General features: G+C 36.2%; 1 protein-coding gene across 1 annotated transcript; it reads left to right on the forward strand.

The window, feature by feature from the left end:
* Window positions 1-11,583: 11,583 nt before the first annotated feature.
* LOC139844938 (mitogen-activated protein kinase 9-like) lies at window positions 11,584-16,405 on the forward strand. The gene is made up of 11 exons (XM_071835158.1): window positions 11,584-12,060; window positions 12,981-13,383; window positions 13,467-13,594; window positions 13,686-13,745; window positions 14,332-14,481; window positions 14,573-14,728; window positions 14,902-15,039; window positions 15,135-15,208; window positions 15,313-15,420; window positions 15,592-15,796; window positions 16,079-16,405. The coding sequence occupies exons 1-11, from the start codon at window positions 11,776-11,778 to the stop codon at window positions 16,145-16,147; spliced, it is 1,776 nt and encodes a 591-aa protein (XP_071691259.1). The 5' UTR covers window positions 11,584-11,775; the 3' UTR covers window positions 16,148-16,405.
* Window positions 16,406-17,402: the final 997 nt, after the last annotated feature.

Here is a 17,402-nt window from a genome sequence, read left to right on the forward strand (position 1 = left end):
CTGTGGTGTTAGATCTTCCGCCAGAGTTAGCCGGTATTCATAATACATTCAACGTATGTTATCTTCGTAAGTGTAAAGTCGACGATGAAACGCAACTTCATCCTTTAGAAGATTTAAGGGTCGACTTGAATAAGAAATTGGTGGAAGAGCCGGTCCGTGTATTTGACCGAAAGGTGACTAAGCTGAGAAGGAAAGAAATTCCGATGGTGTTGATTGAGTGGAAACACAGTTTGGGTTCTAATCTTACGTGGGAGACAGAAGAGTTGATGAAGACTCGTTACCCTCGTTTGTTTGACCAAGACCAGATTCCGAGGACGGAATCTTCTTTAAGGGGGGTGGATTTGTAACAGACTGAAACCCGGGCTAGTTGTAAGTTGTCTATTTTTCCCTTAGGGTTTGTGCTTAAGTTTTAAGTGCTTTTATTTTAATTATTTTATTAGTATTTTATTATAGTTGTGTTGTGACCAGTTTGTGACAAAGGTCCCAGAACAAGTTTGTTTATTTTAATTGGACCTCGTTGAGGTTACCTAACCGTGTGCGAAAGATTTCAGATAACTGGTAAATACCCGTGTGTGATGGGGTATTGTGTTTTAACACAAATGTAAAAGCCTTGACCAGCTCATTTTTGATGTTTCCATAAAATTCACTTCATCACTCCCGTACCTAACTTTCACCTCTTCAAAAACCCTAATCACTCAATCTCGATTTGGTTCTTAAATTGAGTCAAGAAACTGATTCCTTGTGTTGTTGTGAGTCTATCAAGGTAAGATTTGTCAAATTTCATGTCCAAATCAGTGTGTAAATTGAGTTTGAAGGTGAGTTTTGTTAAAAGTGATTTTTGGGTCAAAAGTACTTAAATTGATGTTGTTTGAGCATAAAAGTTATGGGTTTATGTTTCTAAATGTTTAGTGTAAAAGATGTGTTCGGTTTTGGGGTCTTAAACGAGTCATAGGTCGAGATTTGGTGATTTTGGGTTGAAACCCGTCACTTTGCTGCTGTTGCAGCTGATGAACTACATTCGGCCGATGGTCTTTGACCATCGACCGATGGTGAGGGACGATCGGCCGGTGGACAAGACCATCGACCGATGGTGTATGATTTCTGACCATCTGATGTAATTTTGACGATCGGCCGATTGGGGGAGACCATCGACCGATGGTGTGTTGACGATCGGCCGATGGATGGGACCATCGACCGATGGTCTTAGACAGTGAAAATTTTACTAAGTGTTGATTTATAGTCGTTATGTTGTCCGTGTATTTTTAAGATTTTCAGGATGTAAATTTTGAAAATGCATAAGTGTTAAGCATGAAATTTTTAGCGGATGCATTTTTTACTAATTTGCTATAATTCGCTGTCAGTGTGTCTAATCTTGATGGGAACACTATTCTAACTTGGTTTTTGCTGTTCTTAGGAGATAAGGACAAGGAGGAAGCTCAGAAATAATAACTGAGCAGTTGCTGGTAATTGGTGAGAGGGTCTATCTCCGGATAGAGTTTAAGTAGCATATCATGCTACTGTGGTTGACTCTTTTACCAGGCATAGTGTAGAAATTGTCATGTTAGATTAATATAGTATGCCTGATGTTGTATGTGAATTATGTGTACACTGTGTGATTGGCACCAGTCGGGCCTAGGAAGACTGGGGACTCGAGACCGTGCCTAGGAGAGGTTAGAGTCCGTATGAGGTCAACCGAGCCTAGGAGAGGTTGGGTCCATAGGCTACTGATTGTTGAGTATAGTGTGAACAATGCACCCCCTGCATCTGGATAACTATACTGTGAATTGAGTAGCAGGGACTATCGGTAGACTCAGGCCCGATCAGCTGAGAGTCGTGTACTCGTACAAGCCGTCGATCCTCGTATTGTCTTATTGTATGCTAGTTGGTAGTTAGCAAGTGTTGTTGTTAGTATGTAGCTTGTGTGTGGCTTAAGCTATATCTATTAGATAGATTCCATTCACTTAGCGGTGCGCTAATCCCCCACATATTCTCCCCTTGCAGGTTTAGGTATTGCTAGTCGGGATGGGTGTTGTTGCAGAAGACATGTTTGACAACCCAACTCTGATGTGGACTTTTGTATGAATAATATTTTGTAATAATGTAACACCGTTGTGTAAACTTAAATTTAATTACTCAGATTAATGTAATGACGTGATTTATATTGTGTTTGTTAATAAAGTCTTCCGTTGTGTATTTTAAAAAAAAAATGGCCGGTGTTACAATTTTATATACACATACATATACATTATGCTACACAGGGATGCTCCTTAGGTTTTTAATACCCCGAGCGAGACGAGATTTTGATGCCCCTGACTAGATAAAAAAAAATATACCCAATACACTTTTGTACAATGTCAACCGATTGTTTTTCTGAGTTAAATCAAGTTAAACGTTTCATGTCAATCTATATTTATATACTAGTATAAAAATAGAAAAATAAACTTTTTATTAGAAATAATATACTCCATACCAATTTAGTTTGTTAACTTATTAGGTTATATCTACTATGGAGTATGTTATCATGAAGTTAGTCTCACAAAATGTAAGTATAATAATAATAATAATGTAGTACGTCATCACTAGTTAGAATGGTTACTTTATTAAAATTTAAAATGTAACTATAATAGTAGTAATAATTTCAATATAAAAATAATATTTGTAACTTTCAAGATAACACTTGACTATGACTACACCTTGCTTTACTTGCACAAATATACGGGGGCTAGATTATTATGTTAACAAACTTAAAGGACCCTAACTATAGTCTAATACTAAGATATAGTAAGATGTGGTAATGAAGCAAAACACTCAAAACATTATGTTCATGATACAAACGCAACCTACAAGTTTCTTCTTCAAACTCAAACCTTAACTCTTAAAGCAGTTTCTCTGACTTTGGGCCCTAAAAAACCTTGTGCCCTAAGCGGTTGAGCACCTTGCTCCCCCTTAGGGCCGCCCCTGATGCTACATACACAACTTTCTCAACGGCACCGATGTGAGCTTCGTTCAACGTTCATGTCGGAGGTAATACAACCAATGTCTAGCCGATAGATTGAGTATAGTAGGAAGTCTATTCTAGGACACACGCCAAGCAAATATATTGAATTTTCGAGGTAAAATTCCCAAAAAGTACGCTGATTCGAGTTTGAAAGCGTACAAGAGTCAATAAAGGATCATGTATCACTAACTGTGAAGTTCCCATCTACAGTAATAGACCATGAGACATAATCTGGTAACATCCACTAAATTAAGTGTACCGATTTCCTCCAACATACTGCCTGATATCGATGCATTCCTTGTAGATTCAACGGATCTCTACCAATCCCAACACCATTCACCATTCAACCATCGTCCGCCAGAAAACAATCCGTGTTATTATCAAAATGAAATAGGTGATTATATTTAGAATAGAGTGTCCTGTTCCTGAGCCAATTATTTCAACCAAAATCGAATTGATTTACCATTACCCACTTTTACCTTTAAAACGTTTGTGGTAAGAGACCATCTCTTTTATCCTTGTGGTAAAGAGAAACCAAATTTGCCCATACGCTTGTACCACGACCTGGACTAGCAAATATGGCTATGGCGATGGCGATTTAAATCAATCTCGAGGTACATCTAGTTCCTAGCATATGCCCCTATTACATAAATCAATTCGGTGACGCATCTGCTCATATATTTATTATCGTTAATGCAATTAGAGGTGCTAATTAAGATTACATTGCGTCATTTATGCAAATCCACTTTTTTTATAATAGACGTGTAACTAATTATATCACATAATATGATGACATTCAATTGAAGCAATGTAGTATCAGTTCATTGTCACGTCAATGAATTATCATAACAAAAAACCAAATACTGTCCATAAGTCTTAATAACCAAATTTTCTATGAGTTTAAATTTACCGATATCATATTCGTGCAAGTATAAAAATTGATAAAAATAAAATAAAAAGATTTAAAGTTACAAATAGGCTATATATACTTTTTGAAATGTTCCGATGTCGCTCATATACCCATTACTTAGTATTACTATTACCATTACCTTTTCCATTACCTTAAATAAACCAAGCACACGGTATAACCTTCACCACAACATTAGTGGCTTAGCTCTTCGCGCTTCCCAAATACTTTTTTTATAGGGAGAGAGTCAGGGGCGATATGGAAGATTGGTCCGCTCCGCAAAGCTTGGCTTTTCGGTTCTCTCTCCCTACACGGTCGGCCTTATTACCAGTCTGCCTCCTCTCTTGATGGAATATCTCAATAGCCGAGCTTCTGCTTTCCTTGTGTTCATCAACGGCGCTCGCCGAATGTATCACTCATCCGACGCTTATAATAATATCATTATAAATTTAAACACATGAGAGACGAAAGGAAATATGGATCATATTGTAGGTCATATAAGACACCCTCTTTGATTTTTTCATTCTTATTATGTCTTCCTAAAACATTACCAAGAAATCATTGGAGCATATGCTTATTTTGTTATGTATTAGTCATAGACTCATATCATATTAGTTATGTATGTCGTGTGTGAGACGAAAGGTGTTCACGAACTTACTTATCTTTTGTCATTTTTTAATGTTTTTTGACGTATATAACACAATTTTTATTACCGTAATAAATATTGAATTTTAAGAGTTGAGTCTTCACGTCATCATAACTAATATCACAAACGTTCAATTTAAGATAGTTTTTTTTTTTTTGGAAAGGCAGCTAATATTAAAAATAAGAATAAAATATGTACAGAGAATGCCAGAGGTAGGCATGTTAATTTACAACCAGAGCCTAAAACTACACTGCAGAACTATACACTGCAGAACTAATATACATTGCATCACAATTTAAAGCCTACAAAATATGAAGCATAACATTAGCCGATGCCCGTTCTGACCGCACAAAGTGAATCAAATTCCAATGGATTTGTTAGCCAATTAGTCCAATTTATCTCGAAGCCTTTGACTCTATTTGAGATCCACAAGTGACTCGTTAGTTGAATTTCACTCAATAAAACCGCACTACACTTTTTGCTTCTTTTAAATACCACGTCGTTACGATGTTTCCACAAGATATATCCGACCACCCACTCGACCGCTTGCCAAAGAGACTTTCCTAAATTAGACTTGAAAGCGTACCCATTACCCTTGAACATTTCGGACAGGTTGAGATTTATCGGAAACCCAATTTGCCACCATTTATAGACTTTATCCCATACATCACGTGCACTTTTACATGTAACAAGTGAGTGTTCTGTTGTTTCTAAGCCATCATCACAAATCGGGCACCTAACCGAGTCTAAATCTAGTCCTCGTTTATCAAGCTCTACCCGACAAGGAATCCTACATTTACTAGCTCGCCAAACAAACAACCCGACTTTCGATGGAACTAATGAATTGATAAGAGTTTCATGAAAAGTTGGACCCTGATTATGTGCATTATGTGTAATTAACGAACATAAGACCTTAGTTGACCATTTACCATTTGAGGATAATGACCAACACCATGAATCAGGCCCTCCATTTTTGAATGTAACCTTTGCAATCTCGTCTTCCATTTTCTTCACCTCTAATGATAATCTGCCTGTTAAATTTCTCGACCAATTCCAAGAGTAGCATGAATTACTCCCGCCTGCATTTTGTATCCTTTCGCTAACCAGTGCCGATTTGTTGCCTTCGATTCTGAATAATCTTGAGTACCTGTTCTTGAGTAAACCGTTACCGCACCACGTATCTTCCCAAAATAAAGTGTGAGAACCGTCCCCAATGACTTTTCTGAAGGAAGAAGAGAAATCAATGCCTAAAGCATCAATTTTCCTGCCCACCTCCAGAATCGATTTCCAGGTTGAATTACGACCTTTCGGTTTGCAATTTGAGTTTAGACCCAACCCACCATCCCGCCCGAATATGCTTTTGATAATACGCACCCAAAAAATGTCCCCGCTTACATGGAATTTCCACCACCATTTCCCAAGAAGTGCAATATTTTTTGAATTTAGAGACCCCACATTTAGACCCCCCTCACTATAAGGTAATAAAATTGACTCCCATTTGACCCAAGATATTTTTTTTGACTCACTCGACCCTCCCCAAAAAAAACGACTTCTCATACCTTCGAGTTTTTTGATGATGCAAGAGGGAGCACGAAAGAGAGAGAAGAAGTACAATGGAAGACTGCTCAAGACTAATTTAACGAGTGTCAAACGCCCACCAAATGACAACGCACATGCTTTCCAATTGGCCAATCTTTTATTGAACTTATTTACCACCGGTTCCCATTCAATTAATCTTTTCATATTGCCACCAATAGGGAGCCCCAAATAACTAAAAGGGAATTTTTCCATTTTGCAACCAAGCCAATTCGCCGTTTCATTAACTTCACTTTCAGGTACCCCGATACCTAGAACACAACTTTTTTTTAGATTCACCTTAAGGCCGGAAGTTTGCTCGAAACATTTAAGTAATTTAACCAAATTCCGCAAGTTTCTTTTACCCCATTCGCCAAAGAAAACTGTGTCGTCGGCGTATTGTAAATGAGAAAGTAGTGTTTTATCTTTCCCGATTTCCACGCCCTTAAACGATTGTGACTCGATGGCACTTTTAATCATGACATTCAATCCTTCGGCTGCTATGATAAATAGGTACGGAGATAGGGGATCGCCTTGCCTTACTCCTTTCTCCAATTTAAATTCCTTTGTAGGTGCCCCATTTACTAAGACCGAGACATACGCTGATGAGAGACACGCCTTCATCCATTTAATCCACCTACTACCAAAACCCATGAGTACTAATGTTTCAAAAAGATACTCCCAATTCAGACTGTCAAACGCTTTTTGGAAATCCGCCTTAAAAATGAAGCTTTTTTTACCGCTACCGATTAGATCGTTTATAGACTCATTTGCCACCAGTATACCGTCCAGGATATGTCGGCCCTGAATATACGCACTCTGTTCTTCACCAACAACCGAGGATAGTACTTTTCGTAAGCGTAGTGATAATGCTTTGGAGAGAATTTTATAATAACTCCCTATGAGGCTAATGGGCCGGAAATCGTCAAGGTGTAACGGGTCGTTTTTCTTTGGTAAGAGCGTAATGAAGGACGAGTTACATCCTTTGGAAATCTCACCATTTTCCCAAAAATCGTGGATGGCTTTCATGAAATCTTCTTTTATAACTTCCCAATACATTTTATAAAACTTTATACTAAACCCGTCCGGACCCGGCGACTTAGAACTTCCACAACTTCTAATGGCCGCGAGAATTTCAGTTTCGCTGAATTTATCTTCAAGAAAGTTAATTTCGTTGGAATTTAATTTTTTAAAACCATCAGTATCCATCATAGTATAAATTCTATTGCTTTGCGAAGAAAAAACACGCTTGAAATGATTGAAGACTTCATCTTTTACTAGTCCCGGGTTTTCACACCACGACCCGTTCACATTCAGACCTCGTAATGAATTTTTGTTCTTTGATCTATTGATGATTCCGTGAAAAAACTTGCTATTTTCATCACCCTCGAGCACCCATTTAACTTTAGTTTTTTGTTTAAGAACGTTAGCCATATCTCTGTCCAATTGGAGCCACTTTTTCCTGGCCATCAACCACTCGTTAATATCGTTCTGATCTAACAGCCCCGCATCAGCCTTTGATTCCCAATCCACCACTTCACCTTGAACTCTTTTTAGCTCTGCAATAAGCACCCCATAACTCTGATTTCCTTTGACCTTAAGAACATTTTTTACATTTTTCATTTTATCCCGAAATCTACAATCAAGCCTTGAACCTTGAATGGCTAGATTCCAACCTTCTGAGATGTTTTCCAACGCACCATCGTGTTCAATCCAGTTATCATATATGCGAATAGGTTTAGGGCCATAATCTGTGTTTCCATCTTTCAAGATGATAGGGCAATGATCCGAGTGTTTGCGATCAAGTGTACAAGCCGCAAGCCCATCCCATGCTTCTAGAAAATTCTCCGACACGATAAATCTATCTAATTTACTAAATTTTACCCCATCGTCGCTGACCCTCGTAAACATTTTACCTCCCATAGGAATCTCTATCAATTTGTTACTGTCGATGAATTCATTAAAAAGCTTAGCTCTATGCTCTATGAAATTGCTATTTCTACGTTCTGTTATGAAACGAACTTCATTAAAATCTCCACCTACTACCCATGCTACATTATTCAGCTCCATTATCTTATTTAGTTCGTCCCACATGCTTTTCTTTTTGATGTCACTGTGAGGCCCGTAAACATTGATTATGACCGTACTAATAGACTGGCCTACCCAATTCCCTTTGATGGCTAAGAAGTGATTTTTTTCAACAGCTTGGGCAAAATTGAATACTGAGTTGTTCCAAATAGTAATGATACCACCCGATTTCCCGATAGCGTTTTTGACTACATAACTAAAATTGTTCGAACCCCAAATGTACTTCATCCAAAAATCAGTCGTGACCTTCAACTTGGTTTCCTGAAGCAAAACTATGTCCGGTTGTTGATTATGAATTAACTCTCTGACCCAACCCCATTTACCCTTAGGATCATCACCAAAACCCCTAATGTTGAGTGACAAGATCTTCATTGATGTTGACTAGACTGACTCGAACCAACAATACCATAATCGAACCTTTACATCGACTTCTGTGACTGCACACGTTTAAGACCCAATTTTTCACCGAAATCATTAATTTCAAGACTACTACCCGACAGAGCTGAATCTAAACTTCTACTATGAGCTCTAGGACGGATAGACTTACTCGGATGAGAAGAAGGCTGAGAACCCAATCGAGCCATATTTTTGGTGTGAATGATTCTTGAGGAGGCAGACCATCGCATGAGATTGGACCATTTGAGTCCCTTTGATTTGCTTGAATTGATTGATTTGTTTGATTTTTGTGAAAGCTTACTACTCGATTTTTTTGTGATTGATTCTTCAACTGCACTAATTTTCCTCTTCTTTAGAATTTTGGAGCAATCATTCTCGAATTTATCCACTGAATCATTCAACAGGATCTTTCCAATGAACGAAGAGTGGAGATCGACAGGTTTAGGGGATTTTTTGTTCTTAATTGGTACTGAAGTTTTGGTTGAATTGTTTTCTGGAATAGACTGAACTGTTTTGGGATTCGGAGCATTGAAGAAAAACACATCAGACTCTATTGCGGTTTGGAGTGAATCCGGACACACGTTAACTGGTTTGGGCTTAGCAATGGGCTGGTTATTTGTGTTAACAGGCTCAGAATTCGGTTTGGGTTGAGTGGATTTATTGGTTATAGGGTCAATCTTTTGTGATGGTGAGTTAATATGAGAGGTATTTTGGTTTTGTTGGTTTTGGATAGGGCAGGTTGGGACATTTGTAGGTACCGACTTGGGTTTTTCAGAAGTGGGTTTGAGAACAGTTGGGGTGGGGCTGGAAGGGATTGGGTTTTTGGAATGGACTGAACTGTTTATTTTTTGGACTGACTGACTCAGATCAGGTTTACTTTTTGGACTTGACACAATATTTATTTTAGGAGAATTGATTTTGGGGCTTGAAATTGGGCTGGGCTCATGGTTTGGCTGGCACGAATTGTGTTTATTTTTTGGGCTTGACTCAGTATAGGTTTTAGGAAAAATATTATTATGGTTTGAGGTAGGTTTAATAGGACTTAAAGGCTGAGTTTCTCCAACCACCGAACATTTACTATTTTCTTTTTCCAATGAGAAATCATTCATCTCGTTGCCCGATGCCTCATGTTTCTCGCGTGCCTCATGTTTCTCTTTTTGTGGGATCTCTCCTTCTTCCAAGGACTGAGATAACTTTTTGTCTCCATCTTTATTGCCTTTATCGAAATTATCACTAGACTTTTGACACCTTGACTGTTGATCACTCATCACCTTCTCCAACTCAACTGTTACCGGAAATACTTCATCTTCATCATCTGACTCGCCTGAGTATTCTGAATCCCCGGCCACCGAGTTACCTTCACTGTTACCAGATTCACCTTCTTCTTCATCTAGCTCTAATTCAGGAAGACAATGAATATCCTCTGACACATAAATGAAATAGGATCTTTTCCCTGAGATGAGTTTCACCAGGTTATTAACTTTGCTGGGTTTACGAAGTTTAACCAGGACTTTGCCGGACACTAGATTTTGGTTACCTTTGAGTGAACAATTAAAATATTCAAGCGGGTTTCCCCACCAAATTGCAATAGATTTAAACGTATTTTCACACCAATCTCTGACTGAAACTCCTGTTATATTCAACCATGTTAATCGGCCTGGAGGTGTATAGTTTTCATCCCACTTCCTAAGGTTGCCAAGCAGTTTATGCACACAATGATCTTTCGAATTAAGAATTATATTAATGGCTTCAACGTTAGCAAAAGTTAACATTACCTCCATACCCCCAAGATACTTAATGTCCACTTGTTTTAACCCTTCCGACTCACATATCTCAGCAAAGTGTTCAAGCATCTCCATGTTGTCAACTTCTCCAATTAACGATCTATCAAGTATCATCTTGTTTTCATCTTCTCTTTCAACAATCGAGATGAGACCCGGAGTGCCATCATTTGGATTGTGTTTTTTTTGATATACCTGGGGCTTTCTGACCACGTCCCTAAAATCTCTTCCATCTCTGAAACGATCATTGATGATAGGATTTTTCCTTTTACCAGCAGTTTCAGCAGCATCAGGCCTGCTTTTATCTTCTTTTGAACTGTTGTTACCAAATCTTTTCCTCTCATGGGCTTTGTATGCTCTAAACCATCTCCCCTCCATATAGATGGAATTCATCTCCCTTAGTAGATTATCATTATCCTTGACCCCTTCGAAACGAACGAACCCAAATTTCTCACCATTTTTAAGTCTCTTCTCCGGGATGAAAACATCACTGACCGTTCCGTATCTCTTAAAATGAAACCACAGATCTCTTACTACCCAATGTTGTGGATAATTGCAAAACATGAACGATGAGATTTGTTTGTTGTTTGCACTCGAAAACCAGTCTTGTTGTCTTCTAACGTACTCTCCTCTCTGACCCGTTTATCTATCTAGTATATGTATAATTTATTTATTTTTCATATATAAGGAGTGGTATAAGATTATGTAGATATTTTTCTTAAGAGAATAATAACAAGTACCATGTTTTTTTTTACTTATAACAATAATAATTACAAATTACTACTTACATCCAATCTTAATTGTCCATCTATCTATTTTGAGCTGTCCCATTTCAAGTGTTCACTTAATCTTTCAAATAATCAGAAGAGATTATTCTGAAGAGAGAAGATTTCTGATTGATGGAGAATAAAATTAGTGAGATTTCTAAAACTGTGTACAAAAAGTAAGTGAACAGCTGTGAAGTATAACAATTACTTGGTACAAATTTACAATGATAAAGAAAACGTGAATTTTTTAATACGTGAAAAAATAGAGCACGACGGTCGACGTTCGACAGGGACCCACACCTCCAATCGATCTTGTTCTCTTTCACGTAACGCGGCTACACATACATATTTTTATTTTTATTTTGTTTTTCCAATTATCTAACCTATTTTTCCAATCTGTTTTTTCATCAAACACTTTGGAATCCACCTGTCATATCGTGCCCTCTGTATATATAGCAACACACACCTTCATTCATTCTTCTTGAGTTAAGACCACACAGTTTACACATTAAATCTCTATTTCTAATTTTATTTTCATTTTTGGGTATTTAATTTAATTTAAGGGAAAAAAAAGAAATCAGTTTGACTTTGTAAGTGGGGTTAGGGGTTGCGTTTTTATGGGGAGTGGGACATTCGTTGACGGTGTTCTTCGTTGGTTTCACAATCACAATCATCATAATCATAATCATAATCAAAATCGTGGATCTGTTACTAATAGTAACGATGATGGTCTGAATCTTGATTCTGAATCATCATCTTCATCATCTAACCTTGAAAAAGACTTCGATCTGTCTGCACTTAAACCAATCAAAGTTCCAAAACGAATCGGCTTCCCATCTTCATCATCTGTAACTGCCCTTCCAATGCCCATCGATAATCAGAACAACAACAACAGAATAAAGGTCTCTCATTTACTCATTTTTTTCCAGATCCTTTTTTGTATAATAATAATAATATTTTATTTATTGATTATTGATTGATGCCAATAATGTCAACTTATGTATTTATTTATTGTCTATATTGGATACTTATATCTTTACAAGCAGTGGATCCGGGAATTTAAAATAGATTGATCAAGATTGTTGTGAGAGTGATGAAATACAGAGGATCCTAATCCATTAATTTTCAATTAGGTCAAAACTCTAAAATTTGAAAAGGAAAAAAAACTGGGGTAAAAGGTCAAACTTCAACTTTAAGGTGTTACTAAAAATTATTCAATCGCCAGGGCGGCTGACCGTGATTGCCGGTCCGCCCCTGTTTACAAGAGTTATCTGGTTGTCAGGCTCAACATATGTTGGGTCGAAAACGTTAACCAGATAACCTGTTTAGGCTGCGCACATCCGAGTAAAAATAGTCAATAATAGTCACTATATGTCTATAGTTGAAGTTACTAAAGTCAATTTATCTTATGTCAATTTATGTAATGAGTGAAGTTGATTATTCTGATTGCTTGCTGATTCATTTATGTATATCCTGCTCTGGATCTCTTATAAAATACCAAACATTACTGTTCCATTAAAAAAAGGTTTTAATTTTTTAAAAGAAAGTGAATGAGATCTTTGAATACCACTTCAATTTATTAAAACATTCAATACCTCCACAATGTGTATATGCTGGTCAACTTTCACTATACTGATCTTATTTATTTGATTAATAATTAATGATAAAGTTTTGTCTTTTTTGATTCCATTTGCAAAACGTATATATCACTTTTGATGGATGCAATTTTGTTTTTTTCATTGTAATTGTTAATTAACATCTAATGTTATATGTTATATTTGAAATCATCTACGACCCTAATCGAATTGTTTCTATTTTTTAGCTTGAGTCAGAGTTCTTCACAGAGTATGGAGAGGCAAGTAGGTACCAAGTTCAACAAATTATCGGCAAAGGGAGTTACGGAGTTGTGGGGTCCGCAATCGATACTCAGACTGGAGAAAAAGTTGCAATTAAGAAGATTAACGATGTATTTGAGCATGTTTCTGATGCTACTAGGATACTTAGAGAAATCAAGCTTCTTCGCTTGCTTAAACATCCCGATATCGTAGAAATTAAACATATTATGCTTCCTCCTTCTAGACGAGAGTTTAAGGATATTTACGTTGTGTTTGAATTAATGGAATCCGATCTTCATCAAGTTATTAAGGCAAATGACGATCTTACCCCTCAACATTATCAGTTTTTCTTGTACCAACTTCTTCGTGGCCTAAAATATATTCACACAGGTTCTTATTCCTTCTCGTTAATTTGTGTGTTTATTTTCTGGCACATTAATCGTTTACTCATAGTTCTGTTTCACTTTTTACAGCAAATGTGTTTCATCGAGATTTAAAACCGAAAAATATTCTTGCTAATGCTGATTGTAATTTGAAGATTTGTGATTTTGGGCTTGCGAGGGTATCTTTTAACGATGCCCCATCAGCCATATTCTGGACGGTACGCGTTACAAATATGTGAGTACTTATTTCTCATGTTCCCTATGCAGAGCTTAAACTAAATAGTTTCTTTTTATGGTGCATTATTGCAGGATTATGTTGCAACTCGGTGGTATCGTGCTCCTGAGCTTTGTGGCTCCTTTTTCTCTAAAGTATGTAAATGTTACATTTTTGTGTGCACATGAAAAGTTTTAAATTCTGATATAATTTAGTGTCAACTTTTATAATTTATGACTAAAATTATTTGTTATGTGTTCTAGCAACTACGAATATTCCATTTTTGGTTTTTACTAGATCCCCCTGTTTTGTCACCTTTAGAGTTGATTAATAGTTGAAACCCTTTACTTATAATTGTGTTGATTAGAGTTGTTTTTGATGGGTCAAATTGAAATATTGTTTCTTTTATTTATATTAATATTAATTAATGTAGCTAATAAGAAAGGTTCAAATTGGTCAAACAAGTTGAAAACTGTCCAAAGTGTACATGTATTTATAAAACCTCTTAAATGGCTAAATCACTTGGTAAATTAGTTATAGCACAAGAAAGTGTTATGGTTCAACCCACCCAACCTGTACAGCCAATTACTTTTTTAGCCGATCGTTTTTAACGCCTGCTTTTTATGCTATCAGGGGGTGGAATGTTCAGCTTTGATTTATTTTACATTCCAAACCATGAAACTTGTATTATGAAAACTTAAACTTTATAAAACGCACTTACTAAGACACTATGTATTGCAGTATACACCTGGAATTGATATATGGGGAATTGGATGCATATTTGCTGAAATGCTTATCGGTAGACCGTTATTTCCTGGAAAGAACGTTGTGCATCAGTTGGATCTCATGACTGATTTGCTTGGCACTCCTTCATCCGAGTCTTTATTACGGGTCGGTCACTACTTCTGTTTCATTTTTTTTTATTTGCTAAAAAAATATTAATCAACTAACGAAAATGCTGCGTGCTCGTAAAACAATGCAGATTCGTAATGAAAAAGCTAGAAGGTATCTTACTAATATGCGTAAGAAACCGCCTGTTCCTTTTGCACACAAATTTCCTAATGTAGATCCTTTGGCCCTTCGCTTACTCGAACGACTTCTATCTTTTGACCCAAAAGATCGCCCGTCAGCTGAAGAGGTATCTTTGAAATTTCATTTATTTTATTATGGAAAAAAATTCATTATTGTCATATTTTTTAGTTGCATACTCGAAATTAAATGTGTGTAAGCTATAAAATATTATGGTACTACTTTAATTTAAAGTTCTTTTTTTTTCTTTTCTTTTAAGATATATGTTTTTATTTTTTGAAGGCACTAGCAGATCCTTACTTTCAAGGGTTGGCCAATGTGGAAAGAGAACCTTCAACCCACGCCATATCGAAGATGGAGTTTGAGTTTGAAAGGCGAAAAATTGCAAAAGATGATGTTAGAGAGTTGATATATCGAGAGGTTTGATTATAAACTTTGCCAGAAAAATACTAGTTTTTAATATGATTGTGATCTTATGGATTACTTGTTATAACATGGTTTATTTTGTTTATTAGATTTTAGAGTATCATCCTCAAATGCTTCAGGAGTACTTGCGTGGTGGAGAACAAACTAGTTTCATGTACCCGAGGTAATACTCTTTATGAAAACTTTTTTTTTTTTTTTCCCAATTTTTTAGTTTGTTGTTCTTTAACTTCTCACCAATAACATTGTTACTTTTTTAATGTATAATAGTGGTGTTGATCGTTTCAAGCGACAATTTGCGCATCTAGAGGAGAATTACGGTAAAGGCGGAAAAAGTAGCACTCCCCCACTGCAAAGGCTGCATGCCTCACTTCCTAGGTAAGTTGCTTTACGGAAATTATTATTATTCAAAATTTGAATGTTATAGACACACAATATTCAAAACGTTACTTGTGTCTATCTATTTATAGCTAAATGGGTAAAAATTGCCACCTCTGGTTAAAATTCTTTTTTATGTTTCTGGAAAATCTTATGTATTTGTTTTAACAGGGAACGAGTTCCTGCACCCAAAGCAGAAACAACTACTGCTAACCAAGAAATTGATACTGAAAAGCAGACTGTTGCTACAAAAATTGATAGCCCTCGTGGGAACTCGGAAAATGCAGGTGAGCCAACGAGTGCGCGTACGTTGTTGAAGAGTTCGAGTATCAGTGCCTCTAAATGTATAGGCAACCAGGGAACAAGAGATTCAGATGTAAGTTTAATAAGATTAAGCAATCATTTACGTGTATGTAATGCTGCTTTTGAAGTGTCCTAACTTAACATAATCACTACAACGATTTTTTGTGCTTTATTAATGATAATTAAATGAAGCAAACTAAAAATAAAGTTTTGGGTGGCCAAGAATTAAAAAAAATAAAAAAAACACGCTTGTTAAGCGTTGTAACGAGGTTTTCAAGATATTATATTGATATGTTGGTGGTGATGCATAACGAGGTTTTCAAATTATTATATTGAAATGGTGGTGGTGATGCAGGAAGGTGTAGGTGAGCAACAAGATGAGGTTGATGATTTAGCCCAAAAAGTTGCAGGTTTAAATGCTTAAGCGTAAGATGATGCTGTACGGAAGGCAGCTATTGCCTCTGCATTTCAAAGTTTTTTTCTTTATGTAATATTGGGATGTAACACTCGTAGTTGGTGTTGATATTTTGTTGTTTCAATTCCTAATGTGACAGACGAAGGAATTGTATTTGTTTGAAAATTATCAAACTAAAGAGATACGACTTTGCACTTTCTTTGTATTTTAGATCTTCACACTTTAAATTGTTTTCAGGATTTATAATCGGCAGTCTATAAGTTATACTACTTCTGCCAATCGTTTCGTTTGTTTTGTGTTTATGTACTCGTATACTTAATGTGACTTGGAGTGCAATTAAGGAATGAAATGGTTGGAGGATTGTTTGTTAACTCTCTGATTATTTGTGCAAAATTGGATTAAGATTTGAAATCTGCGAGGGTGGTGGTTAAGCAATCAACTACTAAATTCAATGATGGAGAACATGTGTACTTGAGACTAATGAATGTAGAGTATATACTCTAATTGCAAGTACAATGAACTATTTATTTTTGGTTACTAGGGGGTTTGCACTATAAATTGACTTATTATCGACCTGACAATGCTGACATGGACCTACCTGATGGGACAATCAACATTAAGAATTCGGCTTCATTTTTTAGGGTGATGTGTAAGAGCCACGTGATACATCTATGACTATTGCGCTCAGCTCCGTGTATATCATGTGTTCTCGTACCGGCTTATCGGAAGTCCACTCAAAGTAATTTCATGATAAAAGTTTTTTGTTTAATAATGTAGATAAATTAAAAGACATAAAAGATATTGGTGTCATAAATGATACTTTGTAATAATCAAAAGCTAACTAGTGCTCTAAGAGCACTAAGTTAACACAAGTTTTTTATTCATCCACTATCATTTTGTATTTTTTTTTTCCAAAAATACCCTTCAATAAATCCTAACAAGAAATATGTGTAATACATCATTTAAGGGTAATTTAGGAATTTCAAGTGGATCTATCAAATTTGGAAATATCAATTCATATGATACTTGTTCCGTCCCAAAAATATCATTCAGTAATTTTTGTTCGAACTTTTGTTGAATTTAAGATATATAATAAATGTCAGTTTTAATTATATTAAGTTTAACTAAACTTATGGTTAAATAGTGTTTATGGACGAGATGGCGGGATGGATTTATAGGTCAATTCGGGCATCTTTATGTTACTATATAAAACGATTCCTTGGCGACAAATCAGTTATATCAGTTTTGAAATGCTTAAATTATA

The sequence above is a fragment of the Rutidosis leptorrhynchoides genome, chromosome 4, assembly GCF_046630445.1.
Source record: "Rutidosis leptorrhynchoides isolate AG116_Rl617_1_P2 chromosome 4, CSIRO_AGI_Rlap_v1, whole genome shotgun sequence".
Taxonomy (NCBI): Eukaryota; Viridiplantae; Streptophyta; class Magnoliopsida; order Asterales; family Asteraceae; genus Rutidosis; species Rutidosis leptorrhynchoides.